This window comes from Aquarana catesbeiana, linkage group LG02 (genome assembly GCF_042186555.1).
Source record: "Aquarana catesbeiana isolate 2022-GZ linkage group LG02, ASM4218655v1, whole genome shotgun sequence".
NCBI lineage: Eukaryota > Metazoa > Chordata > Amphibia > Anura > Ranidae > Aquarana > Aquarana catesbeiana.
The window spans coordinates 601,282,429-601,309,860 of record NC_133325.1 but is presented as its reverse complement, the minus strand read 5'-3'; the positions used below and the strand labels follow the sequence as shown (position 1 = coordinate 601,309,860).

Sequence of the window (27,432 nt, the reverse complement as noted above, 5' to 3'; positions counted from 1 at the left end):
AAAAAGGAAGTGCCATAGCCAGTAGCCAATAGCTTCTGTCTCGTACTTGCTTCAGAGCATGCATTGTTTTTGGTACTTCAGAACAGCATACAGACGAGCGGTTTTCCTGATAGGAATTGGTTCTGTTGGAAATATTTAGAACATGTTCCATTTCTAGGTCCGTCAGAATTTTCGAAAAAAAAAAAAGTCCGATGAGGCATACACACGATCGGATAAGATGATGAAAAGCTTCCGTCTGACTCTTTCTGTCGGACATTCTGCTCGTGTGTACGCGGCATTATAGGTCTCACAACAGTTACCAGGTCAAGCGCCATTGTTATTTCACTCTCCTGTCTACAATACGGTGGTGATTGGTAAACGCCAGCATTACCTAACTTGACTTTGTCCATGACTCACAACAAACCGTAGACTTTCTTATAAAAATGCACATGGTGTGCTGAATTACAAAGCAATTATAAATTGAATGCTGAAATATAAAATTGATGTCAAACAGCTGTGGTGTTACAGCTTTGGTTTGCTCTTTGTCTATATGATAATTTCATCTCTTGCTCATAACGTACCTTTATGTCATTTCTTTATCGTCTGCAGTGTGCATTGCAGAATCAATGTGATGCAGACCTTTCGCGACAGGGAAAGGTAGGACGTTGTTGTACTGGCGTGTCTTCAGAAGGGATTAACTGCTGTGTCTGGGCTCTTTCAGATTTCTATTCTAAGACAGGAAGAGGATTAAAAAGAAAACATTTTTGTGCATGTGTCTTTGAAAAATGCGTTAATGTCCTTTATTATAGTATACATGACTGTTACTACCTGGGATATTATTATAAAATGTGGCACATAGCAATCCACATTGTAGCTAACACTACGTGCTTGTTTACATTTTTTTTTCTTAAAATAGTTACTCAGGACAAGAAAGTGCAAATTGTCTCCATGTTTATATATCACAAAACAGTGCCTCTTTATAAAAATGTGCCATCTAAAAATTTGCATAACAATGGTCACTTTTCTTGGTGCTTCTCCATCATATAACGCGTTCTGATAAGTGCTCTCGATAATAGGAAAAAACTAGAATGAACAAGCTGCATTCAGTATAATCACAGAACAGCTCACTGCTGCCCCCTGTGTTTCACTCTATAGACTGCAGTTGCCTCTATTTTCCTCTCCTTTCTCCAATGAATGTGTCTCAGTATAGCAAACCTTGTAGGGTAAGAAAGAATAGTTAAGGGTGGAAAGGTATTAAGGGTGAAAAGTTTGTAAAAAATATGTACTAGCTAATTAAACTCACATCCCACCCAGGTTACAGCAGTAGCCCTTTAAAAAAAATGCTGTTAAAACTTCAGGCACTTGTTCAAAGCGACCCTGCCAAGTCTCTAAAAAACCTCCACAGCAGTCTGTTTTTCCTACCTTATCTCCGTTTTAGCACTGCAGTCTCCATCCAATGCCCTGGAACTTGACACTTCTGGTGGTGTCGGATGCTCATGGCCTCCGCTACGTAAATATACATCATTGCTGTCTTTTACTGATTTGCCCTTAAATTAAAGAACCACAGAACGCGTGGCAGGGACACAGGCAGCCGCCAATGCTCGAAATATCAATGCCAAAAGTCTGACAGGTGGTTGCAGCACTTAAAGGAAAAGAAAGTAGGAGACACAGGCTGTTGTAGAGGTGGGGATAATACCTTGTCTATTGCAGGGAACTGCCATTGGGGACTAAATTCAAGCACAATGGCCATGGAAACTAAAAATCTTCATGGGGTGTTTCTTGTGTAACTAGTAGATTTCATGAAAATGTTTTTGTAGGATAGATGATGTCAGGACAAGCATCCTAAAGCCTGGTACACAGGATAAGATTAATGTTCATCTGTTTTTTGGGGGGTTTTTTGTATGCTAATCTCATATCGAAACTGAAGAGCTTACTAAAGTTAGGAAAATTCTCGCACGACAAAATAAAAATTTGAAAGTGATGTTATGTATTGTAGTGTATTTGTACTGTATTTTCGGATGACAACTGTACTGATTAAACAAAAATCGTACGATCTGGTATTGTAGGAGAAAATTTCTTGTGCTTGTCCGATCAGATATTATCGGATGGACAGTCGTGTTTGGTTCTCGAAAGCTGTGGACTAATCTGATTATCATGCGATCGATTCCAAAGCGGTACGTATGATTTTCTGATCGGGGCTTCATTTTAATAGAAATTAGAGCATGTGGTGGCCTATTAACAATACTGTGTTGCACCGCAACATTTGTTAACACACCCCCATGCTATACTGTGCTAGTGGTGCTTTAGACAGCCCATCAAATTAATGGGCGGTTTTAATGCAAAGCACGTTAATAAACCACAATGGACGGCCCTAGTAGGAATCGGTTGGGGCTACACTGACAATTGCGTTTCTTTGCTCCTGAGATTTAGCTGCTTGTTAGTAGTCGCCTAATTTGTAGCACACTGAGGACAATGTGATACAAGTAATGATTCTAGTAACAAAAAGTTTAATTCTCTTAGTAGCAAAGAGCCTTACACACTATAAAAAAATCCGATCGATCTTCCTCGTTGTTTCACAGCAAATCGGAACCGATTAACAACAATTCGCATGAAAATTCCATACGACAAAGGCTTTTTTTTGTTGTTTATAGTTTCTGATCATGTGCAGTCTTTCTTTTCTGATTTTTCTTGTATGAAAATCGTATGAAAACGGTACACATTAGACGAAAATCATTCATTCTGTTCCAATATGAGAAAAATTTTGGAGTTTGTCCCTTCGGGAAATTTCATATGAAAAGCCTGAATTAGCTGTCGAAAGTTCTTTGGACAAAAATGTTCGCCCAATTTTCTTAAAGAGTGTACGAGCCTTTAAGGACCCATTCAGGGTTGTGTGTTACAATAATGTGTGCACCATTCATTGCTACCAATCGTTTTGATTGATAACCCACTTTTACTGTAGAAGGCAATACTCCTGCATTGCAGCAACCCACAATGCACATACTGTGAATTGCGTCTCGCCACATTAACCACTTCATAACAGGGCACCCCCCCCCCAGGCCAATTTTCAGCCTTTAACGCTGTCGCATTTTAAATGACAATTGCGCGGTCATGCAACACTGTACCCAAACAAAATTTTTATCATTTTATTCCCACAAATAGAGCTTTCTTTTGGTAGTATTTGATCAACTCTGGGGTTTTTATTTTCTGCTAAACAAATAAAAAAAGACTGAACATTTTCTTTGTTTCTGCTATAAATTTTTGTAAATAAGTATTTTTTTCCTTCACTGATGGGCACTGATAAGGCTGCACTGACGGGCACAGGTGAGGTGGCACTAATGAGATGACACTGATATGCAGCACTAATGGCCATTGATAGGCGACAATGATGGCACTGAAAGGCTGCACTGATGGACACTAATGGGTGGCACTGACAGGCAGCACTGATGAGGAGGCACTGGCAGGCATTACTGATGGGTACTGATTGGCATCTATAATGGGCACTGATTGGTACCTCTAATGGGCACTGATTGGCATCCCTGCTGGTCATAGGTGGGCATCCCTGGTGGGCACGGGTGGGCATCTGGGGGGGGGCTACACTGATAATCAATTAGGGCAGGCCCCCCTGTCAGGAGAGCAGCCGATCGGCTCACCTCTACTCGCATCTGTCAGTGCAAGTGGAGGAAAAGCTGATAAACTGCTCTTTCTGTTTACGCTGTGTTTGGTAAAGAGCCTAGATTGGAGATGCAGATTGTCAGACTGACACACAACACCAAGGATCGCTGCGCGTCTCCACGGGCACGCGATCATGGCTTATCTTGCTGGATATCATATGATGCTCAGTCAGGATAATGAAACCACTTTCTGGCCATCATTCTGCTATATGGCGGGTGGGAAGTGGTTAAAAAAAGAGGTCCGCGATTTGAGAGGTGATTTTCTGTGTGTTAAGATGGGCTGCCAGCCCTTTCAAAATGAATGGACTACTTATATGCACTGCACCTTAAAGTGGAACTTTATCCATAACAACTTGATAAAAATAATGATCTTTAGCAAGGAACACACATTCTACATTATTAATTATGCTACCAACATTACTGTGTGTTGTAAATTGCCTCTAGTATTGCTCCTGTTTCTTCTTGCTGAAGGCTGTCATTTTGCTGAAGCCTAGAGCCCCTGAACAGCAGTAAATCTTTAAGCTGTAAACAGATCGGCCTCTACAAATTCGGTACAGTCCCTAAAAATAGAGAGAAACTGAGCATGTGCAGAGCAGGGTGAGACAGCGAGTTACTGGATTTTAAACAGTACACTTATGAATGTTTTATATAGCTATACCTGCAAAAGGGGAGAGCCTTAAAGTGGTTGTAAACCCAAAAAAAAAAAAAAAAAACCTGCAAGACAAAGGCATAATGAGCTAGTATGCATAGCATACTAGCTCATTTTGTATTACTTACCTTATATCGAAGCCCCCGCAGTGCTCCTTGTTGACCGCTACGGCTGGCGACATTGCTCCCGGAGTTACTTCTAGGTATCGCGGGCTCCGGCGCTGTGAGTGGCCAGAGCCGCGATGACGTCACTCCCGAGCAGGAACGCAGATGCCACCGGTAACGGCACAGTCTAACTGACACGTACGTGCCGTTTCTTTAGTTTGCTTCAGTGCGCATGTGCCGATGACGTCGGCCCATGCAAATATAGGGGATATCTGCTAAATTGTTCAGGTTTAGGAGATATCCATGGTAGCTACAGGTAAGCCTTATTATAGGCTTACCTGTAGCAAAAAGTGCGTTGCTAGGGTTTATCTCTACTTTAAGTGATCTATCAGGACTTAATTTTCTGACTAAAGTTCAATTTTAATGCATGAAAATGCATTGCGGTAACGCAGTGTATATTTTGATGGTGGTTCTTATCACCAGCACAGCCTTATCATAAGCAATCTAAAGCCCTGTACACACAGGCAGAATGTCGGGAGACATTTGTCGGTACAAAAAGTATCTGCCCGTGTGTATTTGGCTGGCTTCTGTCGGACAAGCATGCTGGAAAACCAGCAGCCGACCAACTCCCGATCAGCACTCTCAGCCAATGGTAGAGAGCGCTGATCGGAGTGTTCTGGCGGGGGGTCTTCCCCCTGTCAGAACGCAACAGCTCAGAGGGGGGAGATCACAGTACAAACCTTGCATGATTAGTACAGCGGCTCCCGACTGGAGCTGTCAGATTTTTTTTCTTAGTGGAGTGGGGATAATTACTGCGCTAAACCCAAAAGTGGTTCGGATGTCAAGCAGCTGCATAAAAATATGACAAACATATATAGAATTGGAAAGGTAAATATTGCAGCGCTAACCAAGCAAATACATAAATGAAAGGGGTGGTGGAGAAAAATAATGCAACAAATCAGATATACAAAGTGTCCAATAAATGTACATAAACTCAGTGAATGAGTAACCAAACACCAGGGGGCCCTGGAAATTGTGAAAATATATATATACAGGTGTGTGGGTTATAGTCCGATCAAGACTGATCTTCTAGTGAAGAGTGGTGAAGACCCGAAGAACCAAAAGGTTTTTTAGGCTTATCACTCTCCACATTGCCCAGTTATTATTTTTGGGATCACTTTTATACTTGTATGCTGGTTTTTAGAAATAAAATACCAACTTTTTTCATCTACAACATGTGGAAGCATTTTCTTTTTCCACATAATGCTTCGTTGAGAGTGGCTCCGGAGTCCTGTTGATCCTACCATCAAGATCCAGTTTGATGCACCAAGGATTGGAGGTCCATTTGGAGGTTTTTCCGTCCCTTTTCTGGATCCCACCCTGGAAGTCCTGGACCCTGCTGAGCTCCATACTTTGGCCATTTGTGGCACCATGTCTGTATGACTCCATGTCGCTGACATAGGAGTCCACCCATTCTGGTAAGGGCACACGCACTTCTTTATTATTGATGATGCAATATCTTTGATGTCCACCATATCTAACAGTGTTCGGGTCTTCACCACTCTTCACTAGAAAATCAACCTTGATTGGACTATAACTGTTGGCGCTATATAAATCCTGTTTATTAATAATAATAATAATAATAATAATAACCCACACACCTGTATATATTTTTTTTCACAATTTCCAGGGCCCTCTGGTGTTTGGTTACTCATTCACTGAGTTTATGTACATTTATTGGACACTTTGTATATCTGATTTGTTGCATTATTTTTCTCCACCACCCCTTTCATTTATGTATTTGCTTAGTTAGCGCTGCAATATTTACCTTTCAGATTTTTTTTTCTTGCACAAAAAAAAAAAAAACTGTAGTGTGTACCCCCACGGCTTTACACTGCCAATACTTTGTGAACTTGCAGTATGTAGGTGCATGCCTACTACAGTAAATAATCAAAAAACAAACAGCCAGCGCAAAAACCATCAAACTAAATAAAGCTGCTGAACACTAAAGGCAAATATATAAATCCTTTCATGTAATGCAATAAAATAAATAGTGCAGCGCTAAAATCCAAATTAATAATTAGAAATGTCCATAAATGGAAAAAACAACAAATATCAGCGGTGATGTAGGGTGCTTCATGCAAATCCAAAGTGCTCGTAGAAAACGTGCTCCCCCTCTTGCCAGTCAAACCGCTCACCTTGTTAAAGGGACCCCTGAACTAACAGGAAGGTCTCATAAGCTTTCACCACTTTTTAGTGGTCTGGGAGGTGTCTTGACTGGAAAGCTGGAACTCTCTTCCTTAATACGGCTCAACACTTTTCTTCCAAATATGCATGGAATATACAAAGAAAATACATAGTGCTCTCTGTATAACTTAAAGAACGATTCCTTTTATTAAAAAGACAGGTACTCACAAATATAGCACTATGACCAGTGCTAGGCATTAAGGCGCATGTAAATTACAGATGACAATGATAAGGCGGCTGCAGCGACGTCTAAACCGGGATAAAAACCAATCCGCACACATATCGTCCAGCAGGACTTCCTCAGCGGTCTTAGGATCCCCTTGGTCTAGTCAGTAATTTATATAAAAACCCTTCATTCAATCATCTGTTGCTAGTTAATTATCGAGTGATGGCAACTAACAATAGCATAAAGTTTCTTGCACTTCCCATTCCCGAGTGGTGCGTTCTGATTGGACGGCCACCACTCGATAATTAACTAGCAACAGATGATTGAATGAAGGGTTTTTATATAAATTACTGACTAGACCAAGGGGACCCTAAGACCGCTGAGGAAGTCCTGCTGGACGATACGCGTGCGGATTGGTTTTTATCCCGGTTTAGACGTCGCTGCAGCCGCCTTATCATTGTCATCTGTAATTTACATGCGCCTTAATGCCTAGCACTGGTCATAGTGCTATATTTGTGAGTACCTGTCTTTTTAATAAAAGGATTCGTTCTTTAAGTTATACAGAGAGCACTATGTATTTTCTTTGTATATTCCATGCATATTTGGAAGAAAAGTGTTGAGCCGTATTAAGGAAGAGAGTTCCAGCTTTCCAGTCAAGACACCTCCCAGACCACTAAAAAGTGGTGAAAGCTTATGAGACCTTCCTGTTAGTTCAGGGGTCCCTTTAACAAGGTGAGCGGTTTGACTGGCAAGAGGGGGAGCACGTTTTCTACGAGCACTTTGGATTTGCATGAAGCACCCTACATCACCGCTGATATTTGTTGTTTTTTCCATTTATGGACATGCCTACTACAGCAAAGAGTTTTGGTTATACATAGCTTAAATGTGGTCCAGTAATACTTTGTGAATCTGCCTCCTCATAGGAAGAGTGTTTGCTAAGGACTAAGCTGCACAGGTAATATTAATCCCTTGTTACACTTGCTGGCAGTCACCTCATTAAGGCCACACCGTAGAATTTTAGTCGCTCAATTATGCTGCGAAAATAGCTAGCCATTAATTAACCAAACTAATTGAACAAAGGGCACTTGGTGTGGTAAGCTACACAAGTGGCACGCAGCTATATTTGGGGCAAGGAATCGCACCTGATTGGTGCACAACCATGCACAAGGATAACTACAAAATGTTACTTGTCTTCCAGACATGCTCAGGAAGACATTTGTCCCACTTGCTTAGAGATCAATTCCTACATCTAGTAATTAATGCGTACCTAAACCCAAGAAAAACAATTGATAGTACTGCAGCTTACCTGACCTTTGATGTGATGGCTGCATTTTTTTAACTCCATTATCCTGCCATTAACTTACTCCCTGTCCTAGGGTGGCAACAGTACTGAGCAGCATTGTCACCCTAGGACAGGGAGTGCATTGGAACTACATAACGCCTCCCTCTTTTCATCATAACAGTGGAAGGTGTGTTGTAGTTGACTGAAATGATAGGGAAGGATGCTAACTGAGGACAATCCAGAGGCAGAGAGTACAAAAAGTTATCAGCTCACAGAACACTTTTAACCCTAGGTTCACACCTATGCATTTTTTAGTGCGTTTGCAGAAAAGCACTACAGTCCACAGGTTCATGTTCAGCATTTTGAAGCCGGTGCGCTTTTGGAAAGGGTCGGGACTTTTTTTTCCCACATTTTGCGTGTAATAGGCTTCAATGGAATTGCACCAGAAACCCAAGTGTTGTGTTTGTGATGCGATTTTTTATGTGTTTTGCGGTTTTTATTTTTCCGTTTAAGGCCCCTTTCACACTTGTGCGACTTGTCCTGCGACTTGGGACTGCAAAGTTGCATAACAAGTCGTACCCTATGATTTCCATTGAGTACCATTCATATCCGTGGGACTTCAAAGTAGTCCCTGTACTACTTTGGTCTGACTTTGATGTGAGTTGAGGTCCATAGACCTCAAGTTTACACAGGCATTCTCTGAAATCGCGGTAACATCACGTGACTTTCAAGTTGCAGCAGTGCGAAAGGGGCCTAAACACTGTATATAGCTGGTTGTTAAAGAGGAAGTAAACCCTCTCTAAAAAAAAAGAAAAAAAAGAAAAAAAAAACACCCTGAAGGACAAAGGCATAATGAATTACTTACCTGAGATCGAAGCCCCCAAAGCGACCCTCGTTCACCTCCTCCGTCGCCACCATGATACCCGGAGTGACTTCCGGGTATCGCTGCCTTGGCACTGTGACTGGCCGGAGCAGCGATGACGTCACTCCGGCGCATGCGCGCGGGAGCTGTCAGTGAGGGCATGAAAAAAAAACAAGAGTTTGAAAATGCAAAACGCACTGCAAAACATGCCTGAAAAACGCATCAAGCGCAGCTGCATAGATGTGAACCTAGACTAATGGTATATTTAGCAGACCAAAAGATATCAAATTAGAGAAATGTATAGTTATTTAAAATTGTTAGCGTTTACATACACTTTAATTGCTGGTGATTTAAAGCTTAATTCCAACCTTCAGTCTTGCACAGTTGTATAGGCTCCTCTTCTGTTCTGAAAATACTTGTCACTTAGAAGTTGCAAGTCAGATCTAGACCACATAATTTCCTGTCTAGAGAAGGTCCCATCATCATCTAGCTCTTTTTCCCCCAGCCTAACTGTCCCTGACCCACCACTTTCATGCATTGTTTTTCAGTTCCTCCAATCATGGAGGCTCAGTATCTCGTGTGGGCATTACATAGGGCAGTCTGCATGCAAATGCTGTCTGCCTAGAAATGCCTACTTCTCCAGATTGATATCCACCCATCAAAGTATTATGATATCTCTTCCCAAAAGTCGGCCAACTGCTTACATCAGGGCTCCGGGATTTTGAGTGTACTGAGGCAGGGTCCTATGATGATTTCAGAAAGCTTTGTACAGCACCCTGCTACCCCTCCCACCAGCTGTAATCTGATGATCAATGCCCTGATTATCAGTGTAAACTATGTGCTGACAGGCTTGCCGGTTAACGGCTTTCCTTTCCTCCTACAGACACAGCGTGGGAGGAAAGGACTGCCAATAACCGGCAAGTCTGTTTACACGTGATCAGCTGTGATTGGACACAGCTGATCACATGGTAAAGGGCTGTTGTGATTGGCCCTTTACCCCGACCTGTGATCAGCTGTGTCCAAAGGACACAGCGGTCACAGAGTGCGCCTGATGCACGTCACAGGAGGCGGGGTTCTGGGAGGACATCCTCCTGGGACTGGACGAACAAACATATTAATGCCTATTTCCTTGACAAGACACAGATCTGTTCATTAAGAACAAAGCAAACGCATGTTAAAATGTCACACCCAGCCAAATTGGGCTCTCTTTGGGTTTTGTTTTGGAGTACGCTTTCTTCTTTGTACAAGCTTTATTAAAAGTGAAAAGTAAGTCTGTGTTACAAAAATATTTTGACTATCTCCTGCACATAATTGGATGTTTGTGAAAGGAACAGGCGTTAATTTACACATTAGTAAACCAGGTCTTTTGTTTTCAAACCAGGTGTCTGTATTGGGGGAGACCACCATCACAATGCAGCCACACAGGTAATCCCTGGTACACACTGTAAGTTTTTCTTCCCTTCAGCCCAGCGGGCTGAACGAAAAAGAACTGAAGTGCTCACGAGGAACTTGCTGTACTAACTATGCCCCCTCCCGCCAATACACACCGGTCAGCATTAGCAGCCATCGGCTGCCAGTGCTGATCGCATGCGAATTGGCTGTTGGTTTTCCAGAATGCCCATTCGACAGAAGCAGGGCGTTAAGCCTTAAGTGAGGTTCCTGGGTAGCTGCCAAGTAAACCTGAAACATGCAAAAAATACAGCAGGTGTGACTTTAAAAATTAAAAATTGTTCCTCACCAAACAAAATGGTACTGTGGAACCATGTGGTTTGGGTGCAGCACTGCGCATGCGCTTCCTAGATGCATATAGGGTGTCATTAACAATTAATGGCACCAGCACATGTTTATCATGGACAGTGTGTTCCCGTAAGGTGAGGTAAATGCACATGGAAACACGCGCTTCGGAAACTGCAATTTGTGACTACCAAAAGGGGTTGAGAAATCAGAAGTAAAGGGCAGGTGCGCAAACTCCCATAGCCTTCCCTTGCACATGTCCAATAAGTACCCAAATCTGCCATAATATCAGCCTCTTGTAATACCCCCTGCACAGCAGAATTTAAGAAGGGGTGAGAGGTCTATATTGCTTAGCAGAGTGTTGTCAGCGTCTCCTCCTGAATATCCTTTTAACAGGAGAGAGCATAGGAATGGCATTACCAGCATGCAGTTTCTCTTTTAGACCCCTTTCACACTGACAGTGAGGCCTCGTTGGCGGTAAAGCACAGCTAGTTTTAGCAGCGCTTTTTGGCTGTTAGCGGGGTGCTTTTAAACCAAAGATGCTGCTTGCAAGACTTTTTTTCACTCGGGCTTTCACACTGGGGCGGCAGGGGAGGCGTTTTACAGGCGCTATTTTTAGCCCAGACGTGCTTGAAAAACGTTTCAGGATGAATGGGGTCTTATTGTCCAGTTATTAGCTGGGGTTGTGGTAGTATCTCAACTACAGTGTGCTGTGCAGAGGACAAATCCTAGCTGTGCTGTCTGGCAATGGTGTCTGGATCAAAAGTTGATTCATGAGCATTACAATTTTTTTGGCATAAATACAGATCTTTAATAAAATGTATTTAGCTCTTTGCCTGCACATCAGATTTATACAACCTTTACACACCTCAGTGAATTATAAAAAATCAAAACAAATTTCCTCAAGGGTGGGACTTTAAAGGACCACAAACTGTAAAACAGTACAAATTTATTACAAAAGATAAATGACATACAACATGAATTAAACTAAAACACATGATGACAAAAAACAGTCCAAGAAAATGGGAAAATGGAAGAGGCCCAAACCAACTGTCAAGGAGACAGGTAAAATCCATGCGTTTCAACATGTGAGGTAAGGGTATTCTTCAGGGAAAAGGAATGGGCTGGGAACTTCCAGGTGAATATAGACAATCTACAATGTTAATATAGATATTATTAAATAGTTACATAGTTAGTTGGGTTGAAAAAAAGACACAAGTCTATCTAGTTCAACAATAAAAAAAATATATATATATCATACAATCCCATATACCCAATCCTATACCCACAGTTGATCCAGAGGAAGGCGAACCCCCCCCCCCCCCCCCAGAAAAGCAGGATCTAATTTGCTACAGCAGGGGAAAAAATTCCTTCCTGATCCCAGAGAGGCAATCGGATTTTCCCTGGATCAACTTTACCTATAGTACCCAGTTATATTATGTACATTTAGGAAAGAATCCAGGCCTTTCTTAAAGCAATCAACTGAGCTGGCCAGAACCACCTCTGGAGGGAGTCTATTCCACATTTTCACAGCTCTTACTGTGAAGAAACCTTTCCGTATTTGGAGATGAATTTTCTTTTCCTCTAGACCTAAAGAGTGTCCCCTTGTCCTCAGTGTTGACCGTAAAGTGAATAACTCAACACCAAGTTCACTACATGAACCCCTTATATATTTATACATGTTGATCATATCCCCCCTTAATCTCCTGTTCTCAAGAGTGAACAAATTCATTTCCTCTAATCTGTCCTCATAGCTGAGCTCCTGTCAGGGCTGGCTCAGCCCTTCCTTCTCTGAGCTAGCCGCTCAGCTGTTGGCTAATTGCCAGCTCTCATCTCTCTCCACAGTTAACCAGCTGTTGTGGATCTGCTCCTCAGTCCCATCTACTTAAAGATCTCCAGCTCATTTCATTCCTGTCTTCGCCTTGGTCACATCACAAGAAACCATCTTCTGCGTTCCTGTTTAAAGACTGGCTTTGCTGACATCCCTTCTGGCTCCTTATCCTGCTTGCTGTTCCTCTACTTGGATCCCTGACTTCTGGCCTGGCTGATTACCCAATCTGGTTACTGAACTCTGGCTTGGCTGACTACTCGATCCGGTTACTGGACTCTGGTTATGCTTTGACTATGCTTACTCTATTTACCTTTTTATTTTTATTAATAAACAAGTGTGATTTTACTGTACTTCTGGTACGGTCTGGTTCATGGTTTCTGACAGTAGGGCGAAGACCATGAATTCAGAAGATACAGCCAATCCACTTGTTGGTAATATTTTTTTCTAGATTGAATGAGCAAGATCACCGCATGGATCAGTTTGCCATGGCATTACAAACGCTCCTGAGTTGCACGGCTCACCTGGAATCCCCCACTGTGGCTGCTCCGGTACAACCTGGGCTACAGGCCTGTTCATTGATGCTGCCTTTGTATCAAAGCACTCGATTCCACTGCAGCTGTGTGACACTCCACTTGCCATTGAGGCTCTTGACGGGAGACCTCTACAGCCTGCCCATGTGATTCATGAGACGGTTCCATTGTCCATGGTCGTAGGGGCTCTTCACCATGAGATAATCCAATTCCAAGTGATTTCCTCTCCTATATTTCCGCTGGTTATTGGTTATCCTTGGTTACAGAGGCACAACCCCTTGTTGATTGGCTCCGTGCTGAGGTTCTCTCCTGGTAACCACAATGCAGTGAAACAGGCTTCCGGAAGGTAGCCAAGGTCCTGTCTACCCCTTCACTCTCCTCCCTGCCAGAGGAGTACCGTGATTTTAGCGATGTCTTTGACAAAGATCAAGCCAGTAGTTTGCCTCCACACAGGCCGTATGATTGTGCAATTGACCTTCAACCTGGTGCCACTCCCCCTCATGGCCGGGTTTATTTGTCGGTCTTGGAGGATAAAGCCATGGAGGAGTATGTTGCAGATGCACTTTCACGGGGTTTCATCCGCAAATACTCGTCTCCTGCTGGTGCAGGTTTCTTCTTTGTGAAGAAGAGGAGCAGTGAACTGAGACCTTGTATTGATTATAAGGGTCTCAATTGTTTCACGATTAAGAATGCCTACCTGATCCCGTTGATTACAGAGTTATTTGACCGCCTTAATGGAGCAACGGTTTTCACTAAGCTTGATCTGAGAGGGGCTTACAATCTCGTGAGGATTAAGGAGGGCGACGAGTGGAAAACTGCGTTTAATACCAGAAGAGGCCATCTGAGTATCTCGTAATGGCTTTTGGTCTTTGTAACGCCCCGGCGGTTTTCCAGGAACTTATTAACGATGGCCTCCGAGATTTGTTGTAGTTATGTGTGGTGGTTTATCTCAATGATATCCTCATATTTTCCAAGTCCCTGAAGAGCCACCACACAGATGTCTGTCGTGTGCTTCAGAAATTAAGAGAGAACAATCTCTACTGTAAACTGGAGTGTGAGTTCCATCGGGAACAGGTTAAAATCCTGGGCTATGTCATTTCCACTGCTGGTTTTTCGATGGACCCAGAGAAACTTTCGGCAGTCCTACAGTGGCCTCGACCCGTGGGGTTACGTCCTCTGCAGCATTTCCTGGGTTTTGCCAACTATTATTGGAAGTTTATTCGTAACTTCTCGTCTCTGGTCAAGCCCCTGACCGATATGACCAGAAAGAACGGTAACCCACAGAGTTGGTCTCCGGAGTCTATTAAAGCCTTTGAAAGTCTCAAGGCTACCTTTGTTTCTGCTCCTGTGTTGGCACATCCTGATCCTACGTTTCCTTTTATCCTTGAGGTTGATGCTTCTGAGACTGGTGCTGGCGCCCTTCAGTCTCAACGTCCTACCTCTGAGAGTGCTATGCATCCTTGTGGCAACTTTTCCAAGAAATTGTCACCTGCCGAGTGCAATTATGAGATTGGTGACAGAGAGCTGTTGGCAATCATTTTAGCCCTGAAAGAATGGAGACATCTCCTCGAAGGAACCACTGTGCCGGTTCTCATTCTTACTGACCATAAGAATCTCACATTCTTGTCTGAGGGTAAGCGCCTCTCTCCCAGAAGGGCGCAATGGGCTCTTTTCTTGTCAGGTTTCAATTACATTGTCTCATTCTTACCCGGTACTAAGAATATAAGGGCTGACGCCTTGTCACAACAATTTTCCTCCACCTCCAAGTTGGAGTCGGTTCCATTAACTATGATTCCTCCTGATCGTATTCTGGTTACGGTTCGCACCAGTCTAGCTTCTCCTTTGGATGACAAAATTCTTGCTGCTCTGGTTGATGCTCCTCCTGAGAAACCTTGTGACCGCTGCTTTGTCTCAGAGTGTCTCCATACTGCTGTGCTCCAGACTTACCATTCTCCCAAGGCAGCTGGCCACCATGGTAAGAATCAACTGGTTTGGGACATTTCCCAACAATTCTGGTGGCCTAGTCTGCCTTCGTAGCTACCTGTTCCATGTGTGCCCAGAGTTAGACTCCACGACACCTTCCAGTGGGCCTCCTACAACCCATACCCAATGGAGAGAGGCCCTGGACCCACCTGTCTATGGATTTCATTGTGGAGTTTCCCAACTCCCAAGGCAACACAGTTATCCTTATGGTGGTTGACCAGTTCCCAAAGATGTGTCATTGTATTCCACTTAAGAAGTTGCCCACTTCTAAGGAACTGGCTTCCATTTTTGCTCGGGAGATCTTTCGCTTACATGGGCTACCCAAGGTGATTGTCTCGGACAGGGGTAGTCAGTTTGTGTCCCAGTTCTGGTGAGCCTTTTGTGCACAGCTGGGAGTTCAGCTTGCTTTCTCCTCTGCGTATCACCCGCAGTCTAATGGGGCTGCAGAACGAGCCAGTCAGTCCTTGGAGCAATTCGTTACACGTTGCTATATTTCTGACCATCACAACAACTGGTCAGACCTATTACCATGGGCAGAGTTTGCTCACAAAAGTGCCTTGAATTCTGCTTCCCGATTGTCTCTGTTTATGGGGAATTATGGTTTCTAACCTTCCCTGTTGTCTGACTCGTTTGTTTGTTCCCACGCTAATGGTAGGCACACACTCCACGCTGACCGCAGACGCCTGCCTGCGCCTTCCTACCAGTTTGGGGACAGGGTCTGGCTGTCATCTTGCAACCTCTGACTTCGTGTTCCCTCACTGAAGTTCGCATCTCGGTTTATTGGGCCTTTCCGTATCCTTCACAGGATTAACCCAGTGGCTTACGCGTTGGACCTTCCTCCTAGTATGCGCATCTCAAATGTGTTTCATGTCTCCTTTTTGAAACCGTTGGTCTGCAACCACTTTACCACCTCAGTGCCACATCCTCACCCTAAACAGGTTGAGGAGTATGAGGTACAATCCATTGTTGACTCCCGTAGGTGCATACAGTACCTGGTGCATTGGAAGGGGTACGATCCGGAGGAATGCTCCTGGTTCTCATCCTCGGACGTACATGCTCCTGCCCTCCTCCGTGATTTCCATAGACATTTTTTCCTCAAGCCCGGTGGTCCTCCAAGGGGGAGGGGTCGTTGTGGAGGGGGGTACTGTCAGGGCTGGCTCATCCCTTCCTTCTCTGAGCTGGCCGCTCAGCTGTCGGCTAATTGCCAGCTCTAATCTCTCTCCACAGTTAACCAGCTGTTGTGGATCTGCTCGTCAGTCCCTTCTACTTAAGGATCTCCAGCTCACTTCATTCCTGCCTTCGCCTTGGTCACATCACAAGAAACCATCTCCTGCGTTCCTGTTTAAAGACTGGCTTTGCTGACATCCCTTCTGGCTCCTTATCCTGCTTGCTTTTCCTCTACTCCCTGACTTCTGACCTGGCTGATTACCTGATCTGGTTACTGAACTCTGGCTTGGCTGATTACCCGATCTGGTTACTGAACTCTGGCTTGGCTGACTACCCGATCCGGTTACTGGACTCTGGCTATGCTTTGACTACGCTTACTCTATTTACCTTTTTATTTTTATTAATAAACAAGTGTGATTTTACTGTACTTCTGTCTCAGTCTGGTTCATGGTTTCTGACAGCTCCTCCATGCCTCTTATCAGTTTGGTTGCCCTTCTCTGCACTTTTTCCAGTTCCCGGAAATCCCTTTTGAGAACTGGTGCCCAAAACTGAACTGCATATTCCAGATGAGGTCTTACTAAGGATTTTTACAGGGAAAAAATGATATCTCTCTCTCTTGAGTCCATACCTCTCCTAATACAAGAAAGGACTTTACTCGCTTTGGAAACCGCAGCTTGGCATTGAATGCTATTATTCAGCTTATGATCTACCAAAACCCCCAGATCCTTCTCCACTATGGATCCCCACAGTTGTACTCCCCCTAGTATGTATGATGCATGCATATTCTTAGCCCCCAAGTGCATAACTTTACATTTATCAACATTAAACCTTATCTGACACATAGTCGCCCAATTAGACAATGCATTGAGGTTGGCTTGTAAATTGGAGACATCCTGCAAGGATGTTATTCCACTGCATAGTTTAGTATCATCTGCAAAGACAGAAATGTTACTTTTAATCCCAGACCCAATCCCAATCCCAGATAATTTATAAAGATATTAAAAAGTAAGGGTCCCAGCACTTAACCTTGGGGTACACCATTGATAACCTTAGACCATTTAGAGTCGGAATCATTAACCACTACTCTCTGAATTCTGTCTTTTAGCCAGTTTTCTATCCATTTACAAACTGATATTTCCAAGCCTGTAGACTTTACCTTACACATGAGCCGTGTATGGGGAACTGTGTCAAACGCTTTTGCAAAATCGAAGTATACCACGTCCACACCCACCCCTCTGTCCAGGGTTTTACTTACCTCCTCATAAAAAAGAAATCAGGTTTGTTTGACAACTTCTGTCTTTCATGAATCCATGCTGTCTGTTGCTTAAAATATTTTTTTCCAGTAAGAACTCGTCTATGTGGTCTTTTATTAAACTCTCCAGTATCTTCCCGACTATAGAAGTTAAACTAACAGGTCTATAGTTACTTGGTAAAGACTTTGTTCCCTTTTTATATATGGGCACCACATTGGCCCTACGCCAATCCAGTGGTACTATTATCATCATTAATGAGTCCCTAAAAATAATTACTCATAGAAATCCAAAATATCCTATATTCAATAGACTCATCAACTGAATCGTTATAAATAAACATCAAAATAGAAAGACATAAATATTATTATTAGTATCAGTACTGGCCTCATGTGTTAAACGTTTCAAACAATGGAGATCATACACTCAACATAGAAAAAGGAGACAGGAATGCCCAGGAGGCGTCAAACAGGCCAAAGCAAGATGGAAATTAATCATGTCCAGGTGAAGCCCTCCCGTGTCTGAGAAGCACCTTCCAAAGGAGGGGGGTGGGGGCGGAGCCCTCACAGATGACAAACCAGCATAGATCTAAATGTGAAACACAATAATAAAAGTGGAAGGGTAATGTCATAAACGAATGCATAAAAGAAAATAATGCACATAGTAAAAGAACACTCAGTAGAGTTGACCAATATATCAAAGTACACATACCTATCACTTTAAAATTTGTAGATTGAATTTTGCAAAGCAAACATTCTTTCACAGACCCACATGAAATACCAATGGCCACTAATATTGAGATGTAACTTCGCCATGGATGGAGCCAAAAAGGCCTCTCATGCGTAAAAAGCTACTGCCCCAAATAAAAAGAGGGGGGCACCTGCCTGGATAGGTGGACATCAGTGAACCTAGAATCAAAGAATCAAATGTAGTATTCATTGATATAGTACCAAGAAAAATATCCAAGCATTAAAATCACAGAAACAAGGGGGGGGGGGGAGAGAAAAGCCCAATACCCCATCACAGTACATAAGTATCATAAAATAATAATATGTCCCGGGGACTTTACCTAGAGGGTTTCACAGATACAGTGTCCTATGTCTCCAAAGTGAAGCCAGGACCTTGCTGAGTTGCCTGAATCATATAAGGGCCAGAGTAATGGCCCGTACACACGATCCGAATATCGCACGACCGATCGTACGACCGTTTTCGCTTAATAGTCGCAAGTAGAAATTGAATAGCTAAATAAAGTCACGAAAATCTCGTACGACAGAAAAAAAAAATGGAAGTGATGTCGTGTTGTAATGTATTTGTATTGAATTTTCGGATGACAGCTATACTGACCGAAAATCGTACGATCTGGAATCGTATGAGGAAAATTTTCGTGCATGCCTGATCGAATAAGATCGGATGAACAGTCGTGATCGGCTGTCGAAAGTAGTGTACACATGATCCGAAAATTGTACGATCCTTCCGCGGACGACCGTTTTCATACGATATTCAGATCGCGTGTACGGGCCATAAGAGAGGGGGTTTGGTAAATGTGCTGCACCTGGAGTGATCAATCCATGACACTCCATAAGTGGCCCTTCCTCCCACCCCCCTTAACCGTTCACATAAGTGTGTGCGATCGTGGTGACAATGGACTGCAGCGCCGCCCACCGACGATGCCATCGCGGACCATCGCAGATGACATCATCAAAAGCAGATGCCGCAGCGTGCTGCGCCGTCCGCCCACTGACGGAACCAGGGCTAGAAGACGCATGGTTACCCAGACGTCACCGCCCCAGAATAGGGTGGACTGTACGGCCTGGGTGGGTCGAATGGGAGGCATGAACAAAAAAGCACGGGGGGTGGGGGGGGGGGGGGGATGACAAACACACAAAGGACATGACAATGAGGCACTAGAAAGCTGGAGATATATAGTACAGCAGCACTTGGGAAAGAGTTGGATTGGATAAATCCATATTGATGGACCATGGCAGATTAACCATGTGAATAATCTAGATGCCCGAAGAAAAAGAAAAGAAAAAAAGTGAAAGAAAGGAAAAAATAGAGGTAGAAATCTACCAAAGGTCACCTTCGCCCTCATGTTCTGAGTATTCCAAGCTATATACGGGATACTATCCATCTTCTTCAAAACATCGATAGCCTGCAGGTTCCCAGCAATGCGGCCATCGATGTGGAAGCCCTTTATAGCTCTATTCCGAACGATAAGGGCCTGGGCCTGTATCCGACAAGTTCTATCAGAAAAGAGCCGATTTGATTGTAAATTCAACGATTTTATCATTGACGCATTAGGCTTTGTCCTAGGTCGTAATTACTTTACTTTCAATGGTTCCCACTTCCTCCAGGTGCAGGGCGTAGCGATGGGGACTTCTTGTGCCCTATCCTACGCCAATCTGTGCCTGGGGGAGTGGGAACGAATGATTAGTACCTTGGATGAATTAGCCTCATTATATAACCATGTGACCTTGTGGTTTAATTTTATCGACAATATCTTCCTAGTCTGGAATGGCTCTGATGAGCTGCTACATACTTTTGTACAGGCCTTGAATGTCAACACCTTTAGGCTACTTTCACACTGGGGCAGGCGGGCGCCGGCGGTAAAGCGGCACAATTTTTAGCGCCACTTTACCGTCGTTTTAGCGGCGCTATTCGGCCACTAGCAGGGAGGTTTTAACCCCCGCTAGAGGCTGAAAAAGGGCTAAAACCGCCCGCAAAATGCCGCTGCATCGGCGCTTTGGCAGCGCTGCCCCATTGTTTTCAATGGGTAGGGGCGCTTTAGGAGCGGTGTATGCACTACTCCTACAGCGCTACAAAGATGCTGCTTGCAGGACTTTTTTTTACTGTCCTGCATGCGCACCGCTCCAGTGTGAAAGCACTCAAGCTTTCATACTGGAGACACAGGAGAGGCTCTTTACAGGCGCTATTTTTAGCGCTATAGGGCCTGTATAGCGCCTCAGTGTGAAAGTAGCCTAAATCTTAGTTTCACCATGTCCCACATGTGACCCAGCCAAAATTGAGTCTTTAGATATACATATCCACAAAGATAAGGAGGGTATGTTGTCAAGTAGTCATACTACACACCACTAGCTTCCATCCTAGAAGCTTGGTTAACTCAATTCCCTTTGGACGGTATCTCTGTATGAGGCGAAACTGTTCAAATGATATTACATTCAAAGACAAAGCAGATAAAGAACCATCACTCGTTTCTCCAACCAGCAGGAATGTTTCAAAAAGATTATTAACAAATACTGGCATGTCCTGACACTTGATCCCACAGCTGGATCTTGTGTACCTGAGCGGCCAGCTTTCACATTTCGGAGAGCCAGATCTCTAAGAGATAAACTGGTCTCGAGTGAGGGTTGGAGGGATCCTTGTAAAAGACCTGGTACCTTCACCTGTGGGGGATGTGGGTATTGTCAATATATGAATACCTCTACGCACCCGATCTCCCAAATAGAACTCGATTTGTTTCTAGACATTTTGCCAATTGTCCCACTCAAGGCGTTGTGTATCTACTCCAGTGTGACTGCTCTTGTTTTTATGTGGGTAAGACCAAAATGGAATTTTGGCAGAGAGCATACCGACATATTCGCAGTATGCAATCCTGTAATCCAGATCTGCCATTGGGACGTCATGTCACTCTTTCCCATGGTGGCCTTTTCCAGAGAATAAAATTTTTTAATATTGGACCGTGTTAACCCAGGCCTTAGAGGTGGGAACTGGAATAAGACACGTCTTATAGGATACTGCTGTATCTGTGAAACTTTCTAGGTAAGATCCTCGGGAAATAGTATTATTATTTTATACTTATGCACTATGATGGGGTATTGGGCTCCCCCCCCCCCTTGTTTCTGTCGTTTTACTGCTTGGATATTTTTCTCGGCACTATACCAATGAATACTACATTTGATTCTTTGAGTCTAGGTTCACTACTGTCCACCTATCCAGCCAGGCCCCCCCCTCCTTATATTTGGGGCAGTAACTTTGAAGCATGAGAGGCCTGTTTGGCTCCATCCAGGGTTACAAGTTACATCTTGATATTAGTGGCCATTTGTATTTCATGTGGGTCTGTAAAGGAATGTTTGCTTTGCAAAATTCAATCTACAAATTCTAAAGTGTAGGTATGTGTACTTTAATATATAGGTCAACTCTACTGAGTGTTCTTTTACTATGTGCATTACTTTCTTTTATACATTAGTTTATGACATTACCCTTCCACTTTTATTGTTGTGTTTCACATTTAGATCTATGCTGGTTTGTCATCTGTGAGGGCTCCGCCCCCCTCCTTTGGAAGATGCTTCTCAGACACAGGAGGGCTTTACCTGGACATGATTCATTTCCATCTTGTTTTGGCCTGTTTGACGCCTCCTGGGCGTTTGTCTCCTTTTTCTATGTTGAGTGCATGATCTCCATTGTTTGAAACATTTAACACATGAGGTCAGTACTGATACTAATAGTAATATTTGTCTATTTTGATTATTTATAATGATTCAGTTGATGAGTCTATTGAATATAGGATATTTTGGAATTCTGTGTGTAATTATGCCTATATTAACATTGTATATTGTCTATATTCACATGGAAGTTCCCAGCCCATTCTTTTTCCCTGAAGAAGACCCTTACCTCACATGCTGAAATGCGTTGGTTTTTACTTGTCTCCTTGACAGTTGGTTTGGTCCTCTTTCATTTTTCCATTTTCTTGCACTGTTTTTTGTCATTGTGTTTTAGTTTTATTCATGTTGTATAGTGTCATTTATCTTTTGTAAAAAATTTGTACTGTTTTACATATAATCCTCATTGTCTGAGTGTTCATGGTCCTTTAACCACTTCAATACCCGCCCATTGTCATATGACGTCCGCAGATGTGATCTCCCATCCTGGGCGGGCGTCATATGACGTCCTGGGCTTCCCGACAGTCTGGGGGGGCGTCACTCGGGACCCGATGCTCGTGCCCGGTGGCCACAATGTCCGCCGGGAACCCACGATTGCCCGCTAACCGAGCAGGACCGTGGATCTGTGTGTGTAAACACACAGATCCATGTCCTGTCAGGAGAGGAGACCAATCATGTGATCCTAGTACAGAGGAACACCTATCGGTCTCCTCCCCTTGTGAGTCCCCTCCCCCTACACTTAGAATCACGCCTTAGGACACACAGTTAACCCCTCGATCACCCCCTAGTGTTAACCTCTTCACTGCCAGTGACATTTATACAGTAATCAATGCATTTTTACAGCACTGATCGCTGTATAAATGCCAATGGTCCCAAAATAGTGTCAAAAGTGTCCGATGTGTCCGCCGCAATATCGCAGTCATGATAAAAATAGCTGATCGCCGTCATTACTAGTAAAAAAATAAATAAATAAATAATAAAAATGCCATAAAACTATCCCCTATTTTGTAGACGTTATAACTTTTGCGCAAACCAATAAATATACGCTTATTGCGATTTTTTTTACTAAAAACATGTAGAAGAATACGTATCGGCCTAAACTGAGGAAATTTTTTTTTTAATTTGTGATATTTATTATAGCAAAAAGTAAAAAAAATTGTGTTTTTTTTCAAACTTATCGCTCTTATTTTGTTTATAGCGCAAAAAATAAAGACCGCAGAGGTGATCAAATACCACCAAAAGAAAGCTCTATTCGTGGGGAAAAAATGATAAAAATGTAATTTGGGTACGTCGCATGACCACGCAATTGTCATTCAAAATGTGACAGCGCTGAAAACTGAAAATTGGCTTGGGCAGGAAGGGAGTGAAAATGCCCTGTATTGAAGTGGTTAAAGTCTCACCCTCGAGGAAATTTGTTTTTACATATTGTATTGGGGATGTGGACCTGAACCTCTTCCTTTTTTCACTCAGTTAGTCTAACACCTTTTGTATAAATAAAAAAATCAAAAAACACATTGTCCATTTACCAAATGGTTTTATTGCCTTTTTAAGAAAAAGTCTTGTAAAATATAAATACAAAGGCAGGTGGTTTACTTACAAAGTTTAGACACAGATCTCAAAACATTGCACACACATCTCAAGAAATGATTCAGTCTATATACAATTTAGCTGGACCTCAACACTTTATAATACAGTTTTAATATTTTACATGAGAAAACAAAAATAGCTCAGAGTCTTCTTTTGTTTTAAATTAGAGCATAAAACATTTGAACGTATGTATATATTTATATATGTATAGAGGTGTGTGCACACATATATATAAATGCATACGTATATATACACACATATATGCACACACTCAATTTAAGTGTGAAAACTAACATTTCAGAGATCTTAAATTAGAATACAAAAATTCAAACAAATCTCTATGGATAATATATATATATATATTTATATATTTAGAACTTTGTTTATATTACAAAACATTGGATCATATCCAACATCGCTTACCAAAAAACAGGTAATTTCTGTAAACATAAAAAAACGTCATGAAGTGCCAACAACTCCTCATAATCTGCATGACTTTCGAGTACAAATTATAAAGTATCTTTCGTGCCTTCAGTGCTTTGTAAAAGTCAAAAGTTTTAATAAAAAAAAAAATTAGATAATATTAAAATAAAACGTACAAGTAAAAACATAATTACATTTTCCCAAAGCAAATGTGCACTGAACCTTTCAGGACCATAGAAATTTATTTAGAGCTTTTGGAAACCCCCCCCCCCAAAAAAAAAAAACGTCCAATATAAGCGAATATATAATAATCTTCTTTTTTACACTTATTTATAGAATAGTGTTCTCTCTCTATAGCACATATTCACACAAAATAAGCATCCATTTTATATTACACTGTTAGGTAAGGGCCTGGCTTCTTAACAGCTGGCATACGACGCGTCTCCTTCAGGATCCAAGCACTCGATGGATGATCCAAGTAATGTTTGCAGTTCACTCATAAATTCCACAAGCTCGAGCAGTTCTTTGCTGTCTGGACTGAAGCCTTCAAGATCGTCTGGAGAGGAAAAGAGCTGGCTTAAAGATACTTGCTTGTAGAATTCTGCTTCGGTAATGCTAACTACTTCAAGGTGAGGGTACTCGCTTCGGAATGATTCCGAGGACGTCTTTAAACGCTTGGCCACATCTGACAGAAGCAACCAATTTCTGGGCCTACAAGAAAAAAAAAACAAAACATCAAGATAATGTTCAATTATTATATCAATAATGTTTTCCTATATTAATAATATACACAAGCAGACACTTCTACAAATAGTATGACATAAAAGAGAACCAGTCACAATTAGGCCCTTTTCTCCTAATGTACAGAGGGTCCTAGAGTAGCTGTTCTATCAAATGCCTGACCTCACACACTATGCACTCAGGAGACTGAGGTGGTTGTGAGGGGAGGCTGTTGACAGGCTGGCATCTGTCAGATTTCAGGTGATCTCTGACACCTGATAAATAGAGAAAAAGGACTATCTGACCATAGACTATTGGAAAAAGAGTCTAATGGGGAAAGGTTTGGCAAAAATTCAAGTTGCAGTTTTAGCTAATGGGGTACAGCTGTCAGATCAGTTGATTCAAAAGTAGGCAATCTGTCTAGGTTTTATTTCTGGCACTAATATCTTGGGTATTTTACACAGCAGCCAAATTGTTGCTAAGAATATATTACAGCATAGTTTATTTATGGTGTAAAGGTAGTGTCTCTGTTACAGTTTAGCTATGGTAATATGAGAAATTAACGTTTAGGTTTGGGTTAATGGTTAAGAACTAGAGAAAAGGGGTTGGGTTGAGATTTAAAGCTTAAATTCAGTCAAGGCTAAACCTACTCCCACCCCCATTCTAAGACTATTCTATCTACCTTGTGAAAGAAAAGATGCTATACTTTCTTATTCTGACGTCGCTCTGGTTCGGGCACTTGCTCTCTCCAGAGGTGGCTTCAGTGAAAAGGACAGATCACCGTCCACAGCTAAAAAGGTCTGTGCATTGACGCCACCCATAGGCTTACTATGGGGCATTCTGCGTCAGTTGTTCCTCCTCTACACTGAAGCCTGAGCTGGAAACCAATCTTGTGACCGGACTGGAGCAGCTTTAGAGTAGGTTTAGAATAGGTAAGCATAGCATCTTTCCTTTCACAGGGTACATAGAATAAGCTTAGAATGGGGGTAAAAGTAGGTTTAGCCTTAGGCTGGCCATATATTATACAATTTTCCTTTAGATTTACCAAAACCATATAATATAAAGGGCCAAACCTATACACTTTCAATTTGTATGCAATCAGGCAGGCCCTTCACTAAATAGTTGAAGGTAAATCGAATAAGATTTTTGTATAATTTATGGCCAGCCTTAGTTAGATTTTGACTGAACTTCCACTTGAAGGTCAGAATTAGAATGAGGGTTAGGATAAATTGCTTAGGGTTCCAGAAGTGTTACACCAAAGCATTAGGTGATTAACTATCACTACATGTTGGGAACAATGTTATTGGTGCTGCAAATTTATGTGACAAAATAGTTTGTGCCAACATGTTTCTGTAATAAACAGCTGCAACGGTTTGTAAATAGTAGAAAATCAATGTATTGCACAAAAGATGCATCTCCAAACTGATATTGGCACTATCATCTCAGACATGGTAAAGCAAGAGTGTTTTATACATCAAGATAAAATGTGGGAAACACTATTCTAATAAATACAGAACCACCATAGCCAATTTACAGATGTGAGAATCCATATGTGAAAATTTTTGCTACTTGCTGCTCTAATGCTGGCCATACACTATGAAAAATCAGCTGAACTTCAGGTCATTTCGACAATTCGTTCGTTTTTAGGCCAATTAATGGGGACAAATCAGTAGGGATGTTTTTGAGCTGAAAAAACGAAGGACAAGTTTGGAAATTTCCTGCCGAACGAACGATAAATTGAAAGGTTAAACTGTTTCCCATCCAAACTCTTTGCACAAGGTATATGTGAAAAAACGAACAAAAAATTGATTCATTTATGTCCATTGAACAATTTATCGGTCATTACATGATAGCACTATAGTTTGCTCTCGTGGCCAAATATGCGTTTTTTGAAAATGGGGGTCAAACGATTTTTCGTATAGTGTATGGCCAGCATAACAAAATAAATGACTATTGAAGTCAGTGGGTAATACAGACCTCTGACCAGCAGAGATTGCTAAAGAAATGTTATGGTTCTGGAACGCCACACATTGGAGCTGCCAAGATAGATCCATATATAGAGCCACCCCACTACACTCCACACAAAACTGAAATCCATTTTTTGTTGCAATTCTGCCCAGACACATGGGATCTGACCATCCAGAATCAAGCATTCAGATCCCCACCACCACCAATCCTACACTCACATTCACGATGCCATGCATGGTTTTACCTCCCATTACTTCATCTGGGTCCATGTAAATGGGTTTATCTTTGTTTAAAAAGAAATTCTGTGGCAAAAAACGTTTACTGATCGAAATTAGAATGGGGTGTGAGAAGTACAGCAAACAAAAGTGTGGCTCCTAAGGTGGCATCCCACAGCCTTATTTCGCAAGTCTTCAATGGAAGTATCCACGGCTCAAAGTAAATAAGAAACAAAAGTGAAGGGAAAAAAGGAGACTGCACACTGAGAAGCCCTTTAGAAAGGCAATTACTAATCAGATTCCACACAAAAGATGACTAATCTTTGCTGCTGGCAAGATGAGATTTGTCTAAGGAAGCCAATTAAAGTATTTAGGATATTGCAAAATGTTTTATAGGGGCTTGAAGACACTGAGAACATTACAATACAGTCAGAGAGATCCTGCATAACAGCACTTTCTGCAATCAGGCCTAGTAGGATCCACAACTAGCAAATCGTGCTCACTGACAAAATTACTCCCAAGTACCAGAAAGCCATTCACCAACAACTTGGGGAGAAACAAGAACAACGCTTATACACCACAGACTTTCAATTGATTAACCTTTAATTAGCAGAACAAGGACATCAGACTGCAAAAGGAAATTTGTACACACTACAAAATGGAA

At 42.3% G+C, this 27,432-nt stretch overlaps 1 protein-coding gene across 5 annotated transcripts in view; it reads right to left on the bottom strand.

The window, feature by feature from the left end:
• Positions 1-23,369: 23,369 nt before the first annotated feature.
• Positions 23,370-27,432, bottom strand: part of BCOR (BCL6 corepressor) — a 314,117-nt gene continuing 310,054 nt past the window's right edge. For all 5 annotated transcript variants that reach the window (XM_073616331.1, XM_073616330.1, XM_073616333.1 and 2 more), the window contains one exon: positions 23,370-24,576. In XM_073616331.1, the coding sequence (XP_073472432.1) occupies positions 24,285-24,576 (292 nt within the window). In that variant the 3' untranslated portion in view covers positions 23,370-24,284. The remainder of the gene's footprint in view (positions 24,577-27,432) is intronic.